The sequence below is a fragment of the Gekko japonicus genome, unplaced genomic scaffold (assembly GCF_001447785.1).
Source record: "Gekko japonicus isolate JY-2015 unplaced genomic scaffold, Gekko_japonicus_V1.1 scaffold1793, whole genome shotgun sequence".
Taxonomy (NCBI): Eukaryota; Metazoa; Chordata; class Lepidosauria; order Squamata; family Gekkonidae; genus Gekko; species Gekko japonicus.
This window is the reverse complement of record NW_015165874.1, coordinates 304,855-321,304: the sequence shown is the minus strand read 5'-3', so window position 1 is coordinate 321,304 and position 16,450 is coordinate 304,855. Positions and strand designations below refer to the sequence as shown.

General features: G+C 42.0%; 1 protein-coding gene across 1 annotated transcript in view; it reads left to right on the top strand.

Annotated features, from left to right (window-relative positions):
• The window catches only part of SNX4 (sorting nexin 4), a 49,923-nt gene extending 40,065 nt beyond the window's left edge, over nucleotides 1–9,858 (top strand). Inside the window, exons 11-13 of the mRNA XM_015411270.1 lie at nucleotides 2,704–2,849; nucleotides 8,537–8,651; nucleotides 9,781–9,858. Coding sequence (XP_015266756.1) covers nucleotides 2,704–2,849; nucleotides 8,537–8,651; nucleotides 9,781–9,828 — 309 coding nt within the window. The 3' untranslated portion in view covers nucleotides 9,829–9,858. The remainder of the gene's footprint in view (nucleotides 1–2,703; nucleotides 2,850–8,536; nucleotides 8,652–9,780) is intronic.
• Nucleotides 9,859–16,450: the final 6,592 nt, after the last annotated feature.

Genomic DNA, 16,450 nt, shown 5'->3' with positions numbered 1-16,450 from the left:
CTGTCTGTGTGCACTAGACTTGAGACTGCTCACATTAAGGTTTCAGAACAAATTTCCCTTCCTCAAGTTATGATATTCTGACCCATGAATGTGTTCCTTGGGCCAGTTTACGCACAGTGCTTGGAGACCTGCATTTGCTTATTTTTCTGAAATACTTTAGAGGGTTACACCAACTTTGCAATAGGTAATTTCCAGCATTCGTATAATTGATTTGGTATAGTTAGCACTAGAATTACACAGTTTAGTCAGACGTATTAGAGGCCTGGAGATGCGCTGATCATAGTCAAGAGGAGCTTTTGCATAATAGCCCCTTTTTGTCCACCTCCTTCGTCACTCTTTTGACAGTTCAGCCTTCAGTGCTTGGGAAGGGAAGGGGGATGCCTTAACCTCCTTCAGACAGCGCCCGTTTGGCATATATGGCAGGCGGTCACAAATGCACACACACAAAAAGGTAGAACATTGCGCTGTGGCAAGTGCATGAATAAAGCCGTCTCAAAGGAAAAGTACCTCTTAGGTTCACAGGTGTGTAACAAAATCTTACTTGGTTTTTTTTCAAAAGGAAGATTTCCTCTCGAGCCTTGTGTTTTGAGTGGAAAGGGGATGTGTGAGTGCATGTATTTAAAGCCTTTATGTATTATTCAGCGATTTTTTTTTTTACTCAGTGATGCAGCGTCTTCCCAGGATAAATGCAATTACTCTTGCCTGCCTGTCTGTACCTGTTTGTCTGTGGTCTGTCTCGTGTCATGTCTCTCCTTGTACGTGCTCCTTTGTTCTGCCTTTTTCAGAAGCGCTTTGACTTGAGCAGGGAACCGCTGGATTCTTGAGCAGTTTTTGGAAAAGCTCTGCCTAAAAGGCAGAGACCGGAGCACTACTTAAGAAGGTGGGTTGGCAGCTCCAAGCCTACTTCTTAAGCAGTGCTCCACCCCGCCATTTATGCAAGGCTTTCAGTCTGAAAAGGCAGAACTGGAGAATTGCTTGGGAGACTCAGTGGGAGCTGCCAGCCAAGCTTCTGAAACAACAGTCCATTATCCACCTCTTAGGTCCAAACTACAGGGTAGCAGGAACTCCTTTGCATATTAGGTGACACACCCCTCATGTAGCCAATCCTCCAAGAGCTTACAGTAGCCCCTGAAAGGAGAGCTCTGTAAGCTCTTGGAGGATTGGCTGCATGAGGGGTGTGTCGCCTAATATGCAAAGGCGTTCCTGCTACAAAAAGAGCCCTGGACTCACATGTATCATGTGATCACCACAGGGACATGCAGCTGTTCTCCATTTGAACTCAGCTCAGGAGGGCTGCAGCAGCCCAATTCAGATTAGGGCCACGGTGTGAGGAAGGAGGGTCTCCTGCCTCCCGCTGCCATTTTTCCCAACCAGAAACCGCTCCAGAGGGGCATTATTTTTCTCATCAGGCAGCTGCATGTGCACTGAGTGATTGCATGTGCAGCTCTGCCCCCAGCATGGCAAATAACCCCCCACTGGGGCCATTTCGAATTGGGGAACAGCACAGGGGGTGGAAGACTCCCCTTCTCCACCTGCACCACGGTCCCTCTCCGAATCAAGTCCCTGCTGTGCTTCTGAAGCTGGTATACGGCTGCAAGTCCCTGTTGTACATGAAGAGTAATTTGGCCCCTAGGCAAGGCTTTCTGGGAGTGGAGTGCTCCTTTAGAAGGGGATTGACAGCTCCAATCCAGCTTCTTAAGCAGCATTCCAACCCTGCCTTTTAGGAATGGCTATAACAGCCAGCTCCAAGGTGCTGGAGAGGAGCTGTAGGCTCCACAGAGAGTTGTCAAGATGCTGTAGCCCCCAGCAATTAGATTTGTCAATGCTTGGCATCCAGTAGACGCATGAACCGATGTGGTGGGGGTGGTGAATGGAGACTTGGTGATTTGAATCAGACTAAAGAAGGGAAGATTACTGTTTTTGATATTTATGAACGTTTAAAAACAATGTGCCATGGAAGGAGAAATGATGATGTAAGCCAAATATTACAAATATTGTAAGCTGCCTTGACTCTAGGGCCTTGTGTTTAAAAAACAACAACCAAGCATTATGTGTGCAGTCCTGCACACAGTCATATTGCTTATCTCCCACTTGAAAAACACAGGAATACTTAACTGTGCTCAAGGTTACAATGTAAATTCTCATTGCTAATGACAATAGGAAGTATAAGCCTTGGTGTTTAGGCCATCATTCAATGAAGCTGTGAATTTAACATGCAAGAAGGGGGCCTTGTATTGACAGAAAAGTTTCAGAATGCTTCAGAACACTTCTTTGAGTTGGGTGCACTACTTCATTGGCTTAATTCAGAAGGTGGTCAAGAACATGTTGTATGCTCACATGGTCCTTCGCCCATCTCACACTGATTCCTTTCTCCATTTCTCTGTTTGATAAGACATCCAAATCTGGCAAACTACGAATCAAATAGGAGGGAGCTTATGAGCACACAGTGTGAAAGATCATCTGTGATGAGCCATATTGAACTTATTTTTGCCTTGGGTTTCATTTTGGCATCCCTTTCATATAGTTTGCACATTTTTGAAACAGAGATACTTCATATTTGGGCATACTTCATATCTGGGCATTTCTTCATGGATACTTCTTCAGATTCTTCATGGATATTTCTTCAGATACTTCATATCTGGGCATTTCTTCGTGGGGATTTCCTGGAAAAGAAGAAACAATGTATTTATTGTGTTCTTTTAGACTGTGAGAACGTTCTCCTTGAAAGGAATGACCAGTAAGCTTTTTGGTCAAGAGACTCCTGAACAAAGAGAAGCAAAGATAAAGGTGCTAGAAGAACAGATCCATGAAGGAGAAGAACAGCTCAGAGCAAAGAACTTAGAAAGCCGGTAAGTGTTGATTTTGTTTAAGGAAAACATAGGCTGTTTAAAGTCATAGAGTCAATGGACTGGAGCCTACCAAAAAAATCTCCACTGACAGAAGAGTGGAGCCTGATTTCTTCCTTGTCCTGCAGCTGTAGCTCAGTAAAAGGTAAAGGTAAAGGTTCCCTTGCTCGAAAGCCAGTCGAATCCAACTCATCTCCGTTTCAAAGCCGAAGAGCCAGCGCTGTCCGAAGACGTTTCCGTGGCCATGTGGCCGGCATGACTAAACACCAAGGCGCACGGAACGCTGTTCCCTTCTCACCGAAGTGGTCCCTATTTATCTACTTGCAATCTCTTGCTTTCGAACTACTAGGTTGGCAGGAGCTGGAACTAGAGACAGGAGCTCACCCTGTCTTGCGGCACCCGGGTCTTGAACTGCTGAACTACTGACCTTCCACAGCCTGCAGTTCAGCGTCTTAACCACTTGAGCCACCGTAGCTCAGTAGGCCCCCTGAAAAGCTGCTCCCGGAGAACAGGGGATCTCCAGGGATGACATGAAGGGGGAGCGGGAAGTCAGCGGTGGGAGGGGAGAATCAGTTGACCATAAATGATCAAATGGGATCCCACCCAGTGTCAGTATAAGCTCTTTGTATGCTGTAAGCATTTTTATTATATTTCTTGTGTTTGTGAGCTGTCTTACACAACTTCCTTATCAATTGCAAGAAGAGCCACTATTTTCAGGAAGGGAGTCTGAAGAACTGAGCCAAAGTAAGGTGCCCAGAGATGAAGTTCTAGACCTTCTGGGGAAATTAAAAACCAATAAGTCTCTAGGTCCTGATGGCATACACCGAAGCGTTCTTAAGGAACTCAGATGTGAGATAGTTGATCTACTAACCTGTGTATATAACCTTCCACTAAATTCAGCCATTGTACCAGAAGACTGGAGAGTTGCAAATGTTAACACCAGTTTTTAAAAAGCCTAACGGTCTGTCCCAGGCAATTTAGTAGAAACTGTAGTCAAAGACAGAATTGTTAGGGACAAAGGTTCCTGAGGAAAAGTCAGCATGGCTTCTTCAAAGGGAAGTCCTGCCTCAGCAACCTTTTGGAGTTCTTTGAGGAAGTGAGCAAGCATGTGAACAATGGTGACCCAGTAGACATTCTATACTAGAACTTTCAAAAGGCTTTTGAGATGGTACCTCACCAAAGACTCCTGAGTAGACTTAGCAGTCACGGGATAAGAGGACGGGTTCTCTTATGGATTAAAAACTGGTTAAATGACAGGAAGCAGAGAATAGGAATCAATGGACAGTTCTCACAATGGAGGGAAGTAAACAGCGGGGTCCCACAAGGATTGGGGCTGGTATTATTTATTTTTTTCTTCCCCCTGAGGGGAGGTTTTTATTGATTTTTTGCAGACTACAAACTATAACTGAAAATATGGGGAGGGGGACTACATCTAGGGAGAAAGAAAAAAGACCCACTACTAACTAAAAACCCAAGAGTAGGAGATCAGCTTATCCCCATGCTATTTTCACAGAGCTAATAATACAATGAACATCGTCGGTTATTCTAAGTTAATAATCGTTTAACCATCCGTTTAACTGTTTGAAGAAATCCCCAGAGTAACCGAAAGTTAGTTTCACCATTTTTTCAGGCACAAATCAGAGTCCTTCAGCCCTTATTTGTTCCTATCTTTTCTAATCCTCAGTTTATATGGACTTTGGGGGGCAGCCGCCCCGGGGCTGGTATTATTTAATTTATTCATAAATGATCTGGAACTAGGAGTGAGTAGTGTAGTGACCAAGTTTGCAGATGACACCAAATTATTCAGGATGGTGAAAACCGAGGCTGACTGGGAAGAGCTCCAGAAGGACCTCCACAAACTGGGTGAGTGGGCGGCAATGTGGCAAAAGAAGTCCAGTGTTCGTAAGTTTAAGGCAATGCACATTGGGACAAAAATCTCCCACCTTCCAAGTATAAGCTAATGGGGGTCTGAACTCGCTGAGACTGAGAGGGGAAAAGATCTTGGGGTCATAGTGGATAGCTCGATGGATGTGTCGACCCAGTGTGCTGCAGCGGTGAAAAAGGCAAACTCTATGCTAGGGATTATTAGGAAAGAGATTGAGAATAAAATGACCACTATTATAATCAGGGCTTTTTTTGTAGAAAAAACCCTTTTTTGTAGCAGGGACTCCTTTGCATGTTAGGCCACACACCCCTAATGTAGCCAATCCTAATGAGTTTCTGCTGTTGGGTGTGGCCTATTATGCTAATGAGTTCCTGCTGGGCGTGGCCAACTTGGGAGCCAGCCGGAACTCCGTTCCTGTGTGTTCCTGCCCCAAAATAGCCCTGATTATAATGCCCCTGTATAGCTCTATGGTGTGGCCACATTTTGAATACTGTGTACAGTTCTGGTCACTGTAGCTCAGAAAGGGCATTGCAGAGCTGGGGAAAGTACAAACGAGGGGCCACCAAGACGATTAGGGGGTCAGATCACCTTCCCTATGAGGAAAAGCTGAAGAGTCATTAGAAAAGAAATGACTAAGGTGGGACATGATAAGAGGTTTATACAATTATGCATGGGGTGGAAACAGTTGACAAGGAGAAATTTTTCTCCATCTCCCCAAAGTACTAGAACTCAAGGGGATCCTTTTTTTGGGGGGGGGAACCCCCGGAGGGGTATTTTTATTTTTTCAATAAGACTACAAACTACAAAGAAAAATATAGGGAGGGGAAGTACAACTATGGATAAAGGAAAGAAACCCACACTAACTAAAAACCCAAGAGTGGGAGACCCCCTTTATGTTAAAAGAGTTAATAAAACAATATCCAATTAAAAGAGTTAATAAAACAATATCCAATGATGCTGATGGGCAGTAGATTCAGGACAGACAAAAGGAAATACTTCTTTACACAGAGAGTGATTAAAATGTGGAATTTGCTGCCAGAGAATGCCGTGATGGCCACAGGCATAGACAGCTTTAAAAGGAGGCTAAGGATAAGTCTGTCAGTGGCCACTAGCCATGGTGGCTGAGGGGAACCTCCACATTCAGAGGCATTAATTTTCTGAATCCCGGAGCCAGGAGGCAACATCAGGGAAGGTCTCAGCCTCAGTGCCCTGTTGTTGGCCCTCCAGAGGAACTGGTTGGCCCCTGTGTGAGGGAGGATGCTGGACTCGATGGACCGTTGGTCTAATCCAGCAGGGCTCTTTTCATGTTCTTATGTTAACAGCACATTCTTCACTCCTGCACTGAAACTGATAACTGATTACTTTCATATTTGCAGATGTACATACTTACCTATGTCTTCGGTGTATTATATTTTGGTAGTAATAAATCTAGCAGCCTGCCTGTATGTAGTTTCTTGGTAGCGCAATTGAAGATAGATTCTTTCACTTTAGAAAAATCCAGTTAGTAAAAATTTCCATTGAGTTTTTACATAAAATATAGGCACTGTCTATTAAATTTAGATTTCTTGGAAAGCTACTTCTGGATTGGTAAGCCTTGCTGAAAAATAAGCACTGACATGTCCAACTAGCTGTCAGAACAGAATACTTTTTGTTGTTTCATATTCTCTGAGCAGGAATTACAGCTCTTGTATTCAGGGCTATGTGAACAGCATGCTAAAAGCATTGAAGTTCTGCAACCGCATTTTGTGGAAAGAGGTAGAATTCTCTGTAATCCGCAGAAATGATGTAAATAAGTGTGTCCTGTGTTTTTTAGATGACGAGGACTCTTGTGGCACCTTGAAGACTAACAAGTTAAAAATACAATGAAACACAGAAAAGTATATATAAACAGTAAAACAGCCATAAAAGCAAGATAGGTAGCCATGTTTGTCTGTAGCAGCAGAAAAGAGCAAGAGGACTAACAAAACTTGTGGCAGGGTATGAACTTTCGAGACACGAACAAAAAAGGGGGGCGGAAGGGGAAAAGGAAAAAAGGGGGGGGGGGAAGAAAACTCAACCCAAAAAGCTGCTATGAATCCACAAAGGTTAAGCTGACACTAAATATTATAAACATACAAAATTTATTCAGGTGTACACATTTTTAAAAACCTTAGACTCATTAAAAATATTCACATTCAGATATAAAAAACTTCTCAACATTCATACATAGATGGGTTAGTGCTGTGCAACTGAACCAAACGCGTTTCGGCCCCAAAGGGCCTTCCTCAGTGGTCACAATCCAAAATACAAACTTGACATACATTAAAAAAAATTTTTTTTAACATAAGATGTTAAATACATATGCAATATAAGGCCAGATGTTGTATCCTTATATATTTATATGTATATTATTGCGTGAGTTGAATGTATGTCACTCCATCCTGCACCAGAATTTGTACAGGATGGAGTGACATACATTCAACTCACGCAAGTCTATGCTACCAGAAGTATTGGTGGACTTTAATTGGCTATACCTGAGGCCTATCATATACAACAATAATATACATATAAATATATAAGGATACAACATCTGGCCTTATATTGCATATGTGTATTTAACATCTTATGTTAAAAAAATTTTTTTTTGGAATGTATGTCAAGTTTGTATTTTGGATTGTGACCACTGAGGAAGGCCCTTTGGGGCCGAAACGCGTTTGGTTCAGTTGCACAGCACTAACCTATCTATGTATGAATGTTGAAAAGTTTTTTTATGTCTGAATGTAAATATTTTTAATGAGTGTAAGTTTTTAAAAAACGTGTACACCTGAATAAATTTTGTATGTTTATAATATTTAGTGTCAGCTTAACCCTTGTGGATTCATATGAACTTTCGAGAGTCACTGCTCACTTCTTCAGATCTGTATCTTTGATTCACGAAAGTTCCTCCCCTGCCACAAATTTTGTTAGTCTTTAAGGTACTACTGGACCCTTGCTCTTTTCTACAGTCATAAAAACAGTTGGCAATAATGAGCAGCATCAAATAGTAATTAGGGACCTAATGGGATAGAACAAGAATCACACAGAAGGTTTAACCCAAAAAAAAGACAGAACCCCTGAAACAGCAAAAACACAACCTCAAAAGCCTGGGAGAAAGTAAATTTTTTTTTGTCTGCCACTTCAAACTAAGCAGGCTCTGGATCTCTGTTGGAAGAGAGTTTCAGTGGTGAACCAACAGAGAGCAAGCCCCAGCTTATAGTGAAGGTTCTTTCCTGGTATCCTGGTCCCAGACAGTTCAGGGCTATAAAGGGATTAACCAGCATGCTGACAGAATTTGATCGCTATCTGAAACTACCAGATAATATTCTGGGATCGCCCTACATAAGGAGCATTGCAGTCTTCTTTAAAGAACCACTAGACTTTGACTTCTTCTTGCTTTAACAGACTAACATGGCTACCCCTCTGGAATTACAGGTTGCACACTACGAGGTCCTCAAAGAGAAATACTTTTTTTGAAAGATGTAGACACTAAGTAGCAAGGGGCTCAAATTGCCACCAGACAAGGTTAGAGGAAACTTGATTATCTTAAATTTAATTCTGCATCCAAAAATTTTCAGCTTAGTATGTCATATGACAAATATTTCATATTTACTTAAACCTCAGTTTAAGTAAATCGAGAACTTGTACTCCCCATACTATTAAATTTTCTTAGCTTATTCTTTTGGTTTCAACTGTTCATCTGGTAGGTTTTGGAGGGTGTTGCTTGGGCTTACGGTAGTATGATACATGCATGTCCTGCTTCCATTAATTTATCTTCAATTAATTTCAGAGACTTTGTCAAAAGTGCCTGGGCTGATATTGAACGCTTCAAAGAGCAAAAGAACCATGACTTGAAAGAGGCCCTCATAAGTTACGCTGTGATGCAGATCAGTATGTGCAAAAAGGTATGTCTGTTGGGCAAGTATATTTAACAGGGAACCAGAGTTTAACTCAGGATAATGACAGTCTCCCAGGAAAGAAGCATCAGGACACCCCTCAGCTGCTGCCTGTTAATGAGAGCCAGTTTGGTGTAGTGGTTAAGTGCGCAGACTCAAATCTGGGAGAACCGGGTTTGATTCCCCACTCCTTCACTTGCACCTGGCTGGATGACCTTGGGAAAGCCGTAGTTCTGATAAGAGCTGTCCTTGAAAAAGAGCAGTTTCTGTCAAGAGCTCTCCCAGCCCCACCTACCTCACAGGGGGTGTCTGTTGTGGGGAGGGGAAGGGAAAGGAGTTTGTAAGCCGCTCTGAGACTCCCTTGGGTAGTGAAGGGCAGGGTATAAATCCAATCTCCTCCTCCTCTTCTTCTTCCTCTTCTTCTTGCCCTGAAGGTGTGAGATACCTTTTATTCATTTTGAGCCTATGGCTTGCATTACTTTGGTGTATGTATATTTATCTTACAACATTTATACCCTGCCTTTCTGCCTTTTAAGGACCACCAAGGTGGCTGACAAAACAGACATCATGAAATCACATTTTTAAATGAGCAAAAAGCACACCATTAAGCAGTTAGAACCAGAGATAAAATATATACAAAAACATAAAAGCAGTTAAAACATTGGGCCCGAAGGAGGGACCACCGAACAAAACAAAGATGTCTTCACCTGCTGGTGGAAGATATAACTGAAAGGGACAGACACATCTCCATACGGAAAGCGTTCCAGAGTTTTGACTGAGAAAGCCCTCTCCCTGGTTTCCATCCACCTGGTCTTGAAAGGCAGGGGCACCCAAAGCAGAGGACTGGGGGGGGGGGTGACTGTAGCGGTCAGGTAGGTTCACAAGAGAGTAGGCAGCACCTCCGGTATTTTGCTCCCAAACCATCTAGGGTTCGAAAGGTCAGCACCGACACCTTGAATTGTGCCCGAATTGTGTATGAAAGATCCTCTCTGTTCCCCTCATCACAAGTATAAAACTCCCAGTGGTTTGGATGGGAAATATTACATGATTGTCAATAGTCAATTTTATCCAGCTGCCCTGCTTCTTCTCAATTTCTTCTCAAATGTGTTATTTTCCTCTTTCCTCTTTTTAACTAAAGGGAATTCAAGTTTGGACGAATGCAAAAGAATGTTTCAGCAAGATGTGATGTATGGAACTGAGTCCTCCTTGGCGAAGTGCCGCAGAGCACCTCACCCGGGGGAACTGCGTTCCCCCGCGTTCCCCCCCCCCGAAATGACCTCTGGAAATATTACATGATTGTCAATAGTCAATTTTATCCAGCTGCCCTGCTTCTTCTCAATTTCTTCTCAAATGTGTTATTTTCCTCTTTCCTCTTTTTAACTAAAGGGAATTCAAGTTTGGACGAATGCAAAAGAATGTTTCAGCAAGATGTGATGTATGGAACTGAGTCCTCCTTGGCGAAGTGCCGCAGAACCGAAGCACAAGTGCATGAACATGGTTATTGAGTTGCTACATTATTAAATCATGGCACCAGTGTAGTTGTGAAAGTAGGGCACGAAGAATTGGTCTCTGTTCCTCGACGGCCACCTTGTGGCTTGTTTTGCATGCCGTAGCAAATTGAACATTGTAACTTTCTTGAAGTAAGGTGGTAGGGGAGGATCCAAGTTGGCTCCAGTGAATAACACGCAACTAAACTGTTCACCGTACTTAGGCTCTTGAGCCACCAATCTTTGCACTGTATAAATCATGTCCGGGTTACCCTTCGTCATACCTTTCTGTTTCATATATGTAATTCTAGAATAGATGCTGCTGTATTTTTTTTTGTCTATCCCCTAAAATTTGTGGCACAAAATTGTGTTTTCAAAAGCTTCAACCACTTCCATAACTCATCACACGCATTATATCTCTTCGGGAGGGAAATTGTTTTCTAAAGATTAGCTCAAATCTTTGTATCAATTTTTTGAATATTTGATACCCTCTACAATAGGGGCATTCTGTACAGTACTTTCAATGTGATGTTTCTGTGCTAGAAATTTAAAATTGAGAGGACTCCATTTTGAGAATTTTTATACTGGCCAGCACACAGGGCTGCATAATTAGCAAGCAGATACTGCTACTGACCTCAGTAAAAATGCTTAAAACTAGCTTTAAATTTTCTCTGCAGCATCCATTACATTAGGAATATTTGGTTGGATTAATAGTTCTCTTTAAGGCTGTTATGCTCAGCATTAAAATGTTCCTATATAGTACTAACAGAAGTGGTTTCCAGAAGAGTACTATGGGTTTGGCATGGTTTTAGTTTGTGCTTGCAGCAACATACATGTGAATTCCATTTACATGTCTTAGCATTCATTTTGGTTAGTGAACTTGTTTTGTCTGCATTGCTTGGAAGGGAGAGGAGTAGAATTGGTTATTTGGTGTCCACTGATGTAATATGTTCATAAGCAAGGCCTTTCTTGCTAGTTTTGCCGAATCTTAAATACCCATTGATTCCCAGCCGTAAGAAAGAACTTGCATGTTTATTTGGCCTCTTCTGCGTAGTATTTTAAAATGTCACTTGAGTTAAATGTGGAATCAAGGTAGACATCATTGCAGCAAAGCTGCTTGGAGATTAATGGTACTTATTTCTTAAGCACACATTTAATTATTTCAGATGAGAACACCATACTAGTTTACATACACCAGAAAGCCTCTTAAAGTTTATTTCCAAAATCAGATTGTGTTTCTTGGTGCGATTATAAACTAAGTTTGCAGAGTACAATATTTCTAGGTAAGCCGATGCAATGTTTGATTTTTTTCCTTCTTTTTAAGTCCTAGGGAAAGTTCCATCCTCTCTGCTTAAAGTAAGATAGATTTATCTAAGCCCAGTCATTCCATTTCGAAGAACTAAAATCTAGGTCCTAAAACTGGTAGGATTAAAAACTTGTACATTCCAAAAACAATAAGCAGCTACAAATTTAGATTTTTCTAGTAAACTTCCTAGCGTAGTTGTGCCTTAATTTAATACCACTGGGCACTTGGAGTCAATATTGATTTTCCTGGTGCCTTTCTCCCCAGCCCCTGATTTCATATGCTGTATAACTTAAATGTATTAGTATGCCTTTCTTTGCTAACTGTATTAAATTTGAGAAGGGATCAATAGGTTCTTGTATGCTTTGTGCCAAATATACTAAATAAAATTACACTTTATTATTTAGGGTTTTTTCATATTTATTTTGGGTTTTCCTTATATCGAAATGGCTGTATCTTGTACTGGACTTCACTGTGAATTCTTGCTTGGCTCTTTTCTTTGAAAAGTCACATTTTCAAATTATCTGGGACTCAAACTATGCATCTGTCTGTCTACACATGAAAAAAAATATCTTTCTGCTAGACTGATTTCCATAAATCAGTATCCCAGTCCACGCTTGCTCAAAATCAAGTAGAACTCTTAGCTGTTTGTGTGTGAAATGGCTAAGTTCTATGAAATGAATATTCAGAAGTCAAGTAAGGCTGCATTCAGACAGTAAATAAGACTGGTTTGTTTGATTCCAGAAGAGGAATCAATCTAGCGTGTCCAGAATAGGGGCCATCAGGCTGGTGAGAGGGTTAGAATCCAAGTCTTATGAGGAAAGGCTGAAAGAGTTGAGTATGTTTAGCCTGGGAAAGAGAAGGCTTAGAGGAGACATGATTACAATCTTCAAGTATTTGAAGGGCTGTCATGTAGAAGATGGAGCAGATCTATTCTCTCTTGCTCCGGATTGCAAGACTAGATCTAATGGGTGGAAACTACAAGGGAGTCGTTACCGGCTAAATATCCGGAGAAACTTCCTAACTGTAAGAGTGGTTGAGCCGTGGAACAGACTGCCTCGGGAGGCAGTGGATGCTCCTTCGCTGGACATTACCAAGCGGAGGCTGGACGACCATCTTTCAGGTATGTTGTAGGGCTATCTTTCGGCTATGTGCCTGTAGAGTGCAGGGGGTTGGACTAGATGACCTGCAAGATCCCTTCCAACTCTAACATTCTATGCTTCTATGATGCAAGAGCAAGCTTTGCAGTTTTGGGGCTATTTCTTCCCTTCATGTGCCACTATTGGATAACATGGCCTGTCCTGATTCTTGCTTTGCAGACCAAAATTCTAAACCAGGCTTGTTGGGTCATTTGATGGCAGCCTAAAAGTCTTCATACCCAGCATGTATTTGTAAAACAATTAGAAAATATAAATGTGATACTTTTTTCAACAAAGAATTTCTTGTTGGATGCTACATCTTAAACAGGTTAATTAAGCTATCTTTCTGATGAGGCTTGAAATATGTAAGGGGAAGGAAAAGTGTGCAACAGGAGACTAAGAAATGTACATACACATGTACTAAGAATCTTGTCCATAAATATCTTTACATACTTTTGAGGAAGCTTGGGGAAAAACACCTGGAATCAGCCCAGTAGTAGAAATGACATCCCAAAGCTTGCTCAGAGAAGCCTTTCTTTGTACTACACCAGATACAACATTTTGTCTGTGGATCACAGAGGTAGGCAGAGGTGTAAATACTGCCAGATTCCAGTAGGGTCTTAGTGAAATGACACATGTCTTTCCATAATTTTGTGTCGTTTTTAAGGAATTTTCCTGTCTCTTGTGTTGCTCTTATAGTCCCTAAAGATGTCCAAAGTGTGTGTTTCCAAAAGATCTACTGCTAAATTTTGCTTTATGAGAAGGAGGAAGAAAATAGTGTATGCATATATTATTTTAATTCAGATGAGCTGCAGTGATTTTGGAAACTATAGAGGGAGACCAGAATGTACTTCCAAGTCCTTATGTTGGGCTTACATTTAACAAAAGACAAAGTTGGCAGAAGGCCGTATCTAAGAGAGGAAGAATTCAGGGTCCAAGTCCATAGAGTTTTCCTGATGCATGGATGGGTGGAACCTCTGAACTGAAGTCGTTGTATGCATTACCATCTCCACTGACTGATCTGTTCTGTGATACTATTTTTTATGGACATAATCTTTTGTTACCTGCTGTAGAAGAATACTTTTTTGTTTGTAGAAGTGTATATTTTGTCTTCCAGTAAAAATTACCAAGGCAGCTTACAGTAAGGCAATTTAAAACAGAGTTACAAAGTACACTGAAATAATAAGATACAAACCACGAGTGCATGAACTAATTAAAACCCAGTAACTAAGCCAGGAGCCCATACGATATAAAAAGTAGAATGGTTAGTGTTATCAGCTCAACCTGAGTACCTGCCTTAAAAAGGTGATCTTCATAAACTTTTTAAAACTCGGAAGGGTTGGTGGCAGATGCTTGTGTTGAGTGGTAATTTCCAGAATCTTGGTACTGTCACTGAGAAACCCCGTCAGGTGGAAGAAGAAGAAGAGTTAGTTTTTATACCCCGCTCTTCACTAACATTTTTAAACAGTAGTTTTAAGGACATAAGAGAAGCCATGTTGGATCAGGCCAATGGGCCGCCCAGGCCCACACCCTGTGCCACCCAGTGGCCAAAACCCAGGTGCCATCGGGAGGTCCACCAGTGGGGCCAGAACTCCAGAAGCCCTCCCACTGTTGCCCCCCCCGAAGTGTCACGGCTACTTCTGACCCCGAGCACTTGGCCCCAGCAGAAGATCTAAGTACTGCTGAGGATGAGCATTTGGCCCCAGCAGAAGGCCTAAGTATTATTTATTTATTTATTTATTTGATTTTTATCCCGCCCTCCCGCCGAAGCGGCTCAGGTACTGCTGGGGATGAGCTCCCGGCTCCTGAAAACCCCGCACCTGACAGGACTGAAGCCACAGAGACTGCTCCAGCACCAGCTGAAGCAGAATCACGCCGGAGCAACACGCCCCCGGACTCGCCCCCACCGGTATCCCGTTTGCGGGAACAACGCCGACGGGACATGGCATCCTGGGGGCGGGATGCACGGTAGGCGCTCTTTTAGTGCTGAGTACTAGCGGGAGCCGGGACGCAATCAGTGCGCACTAATTGCTGACAGCCTTATGGGCTATTTAGCTCTCGCACTCACGCCGACTAGTTGTGCTAGCAACTAGTCATTCTGGGCGAAGCTTTGCACCTCACCACCCGTGTTCCTGTTCCTGCTCCTCGTCTTGACTTCTTGGCTTCTGACCTCGGCTCGTACGACTACGCTCCTGACCTGTACCTTGGACCTCTGACTTACTGGCTTCTTTGGACTCTGGCTTTGACGACTACTCTAACGGTTGGTGATTTGGACTTGGTCTCTCGATGTTTATGCTTGCCTGGTTTTGACTTTGGACTGCCTTTGGACTATCTTGCTCTTGCCTGACACCACCGCTTTCAGGCACTACACCACACTGGTATCCATCCACTGAACCTTTGACAGCAGTAAGATACTGAATAAGGTTCCTCAACCTGATCTGATGAAATGGGTAGGTTCAAATCAGAGAATCTAGTCCATTATTATTTTGTAAGATAGTCATAATGTAAAAGGAGAATAGCACCAATTTCCAATAATCAGCAAAATGAATCAAATTTCAAAATGTACTAAAATCCTAGTTATTGAAACCTGGCCTGTTTTGTGTTTAATGTAGGTTTCTGTCAGAGGCGATGGTCATTTCATTTCTAATGCATGACCAGTTTTCCTTTGATGAGCTACAATATATCTGAAACATGTCAGGCATCGCAACCATTCGTTTCGGATAAACAGTTTCAGCATATTCTAAGTATTGCCTCATTTTTGTTGTGGGTGCCCCTATGCTTTAGAGACTCTCGTAACATCTGGTATTGAGCACATAAGCTTCATATCCTATGATATGGTTCATATCATTGGAGAAAAGACGACTGAGGGGTGACATGATTGAGGTTTACAAGATTATGCATGGGAAAGAACAGGTAGAGAAAGAGGTACTTTTCTCCCTTTCTCACAATACAAGAACTCGTGGACACTCCATGAAATTGCTGAGCGGTCGGGTTAGAACGGATAAAAGGAAGTACTTCTTCACCCAAAAAGTGATTCACACATGGAATTCACTGCCACAGGTTCCTGGCAGTTATGAGCAGTGATCCAGTCATTAAGCTGTTTGGATGCACACTTAAGTGGCTTTCTTACAGGTGCCACTGATTCCTATTTTAAAGGCACACAGTAAAAAGAAAAACATTGTTTGAATTTTTTCATTTGAGACTCACCGCTTAGTGTTCCTTTGGGGCTTTGGTTGTATACTAATCCAACCTAGCTAATTTTGTGGTCAGTTCTTGTTATTGCTTCTTGAATAGATGCCACTGACTGTTGAGATGCAAAAAGCAGGCAAGGCATACCATCTAATGTTGGTCATCTAAAGGATGTATTCTAACACACGGGTAGAAGGGGATGCGTTACAAGTGATTCCGTCATTCAGCTTTGGCCTGATCCAACATTGGCATCTCTTATGTTCTTATGTTCTTAATAGATGCCACTGACTGTTTTGATGCAAAAAGCAGGCAATGTGTACCATCTAATGTTGGTCATTTAAAGGATGTATTCTAACACACAGGTACAAGGGGATGTGTTACAAGTGATTCTGTCATTCAAACAAGTTGGTCAACATTGCCCCCTAGTGTATATAAAATTTTATGAAAAGTAAGGGTAATTAACACTGGCATGGTACTTTCAATATTAAAAATACTTCAACCACATAATTTGCTCAGTTAAAACATAAGCCAAAAGAAAAACCCCTATGGTGCAATAAAATCAAGCTGAAACAAGAAATAAAATAGAGCAAGCAGATTCAGTCAAACACAAACAGTTGCAAACAAAAATATGAAATCTTATAGGTAAAAAAATCCTTCAATTGTTTTGGAAGATGAAAAGATAGGGATGTA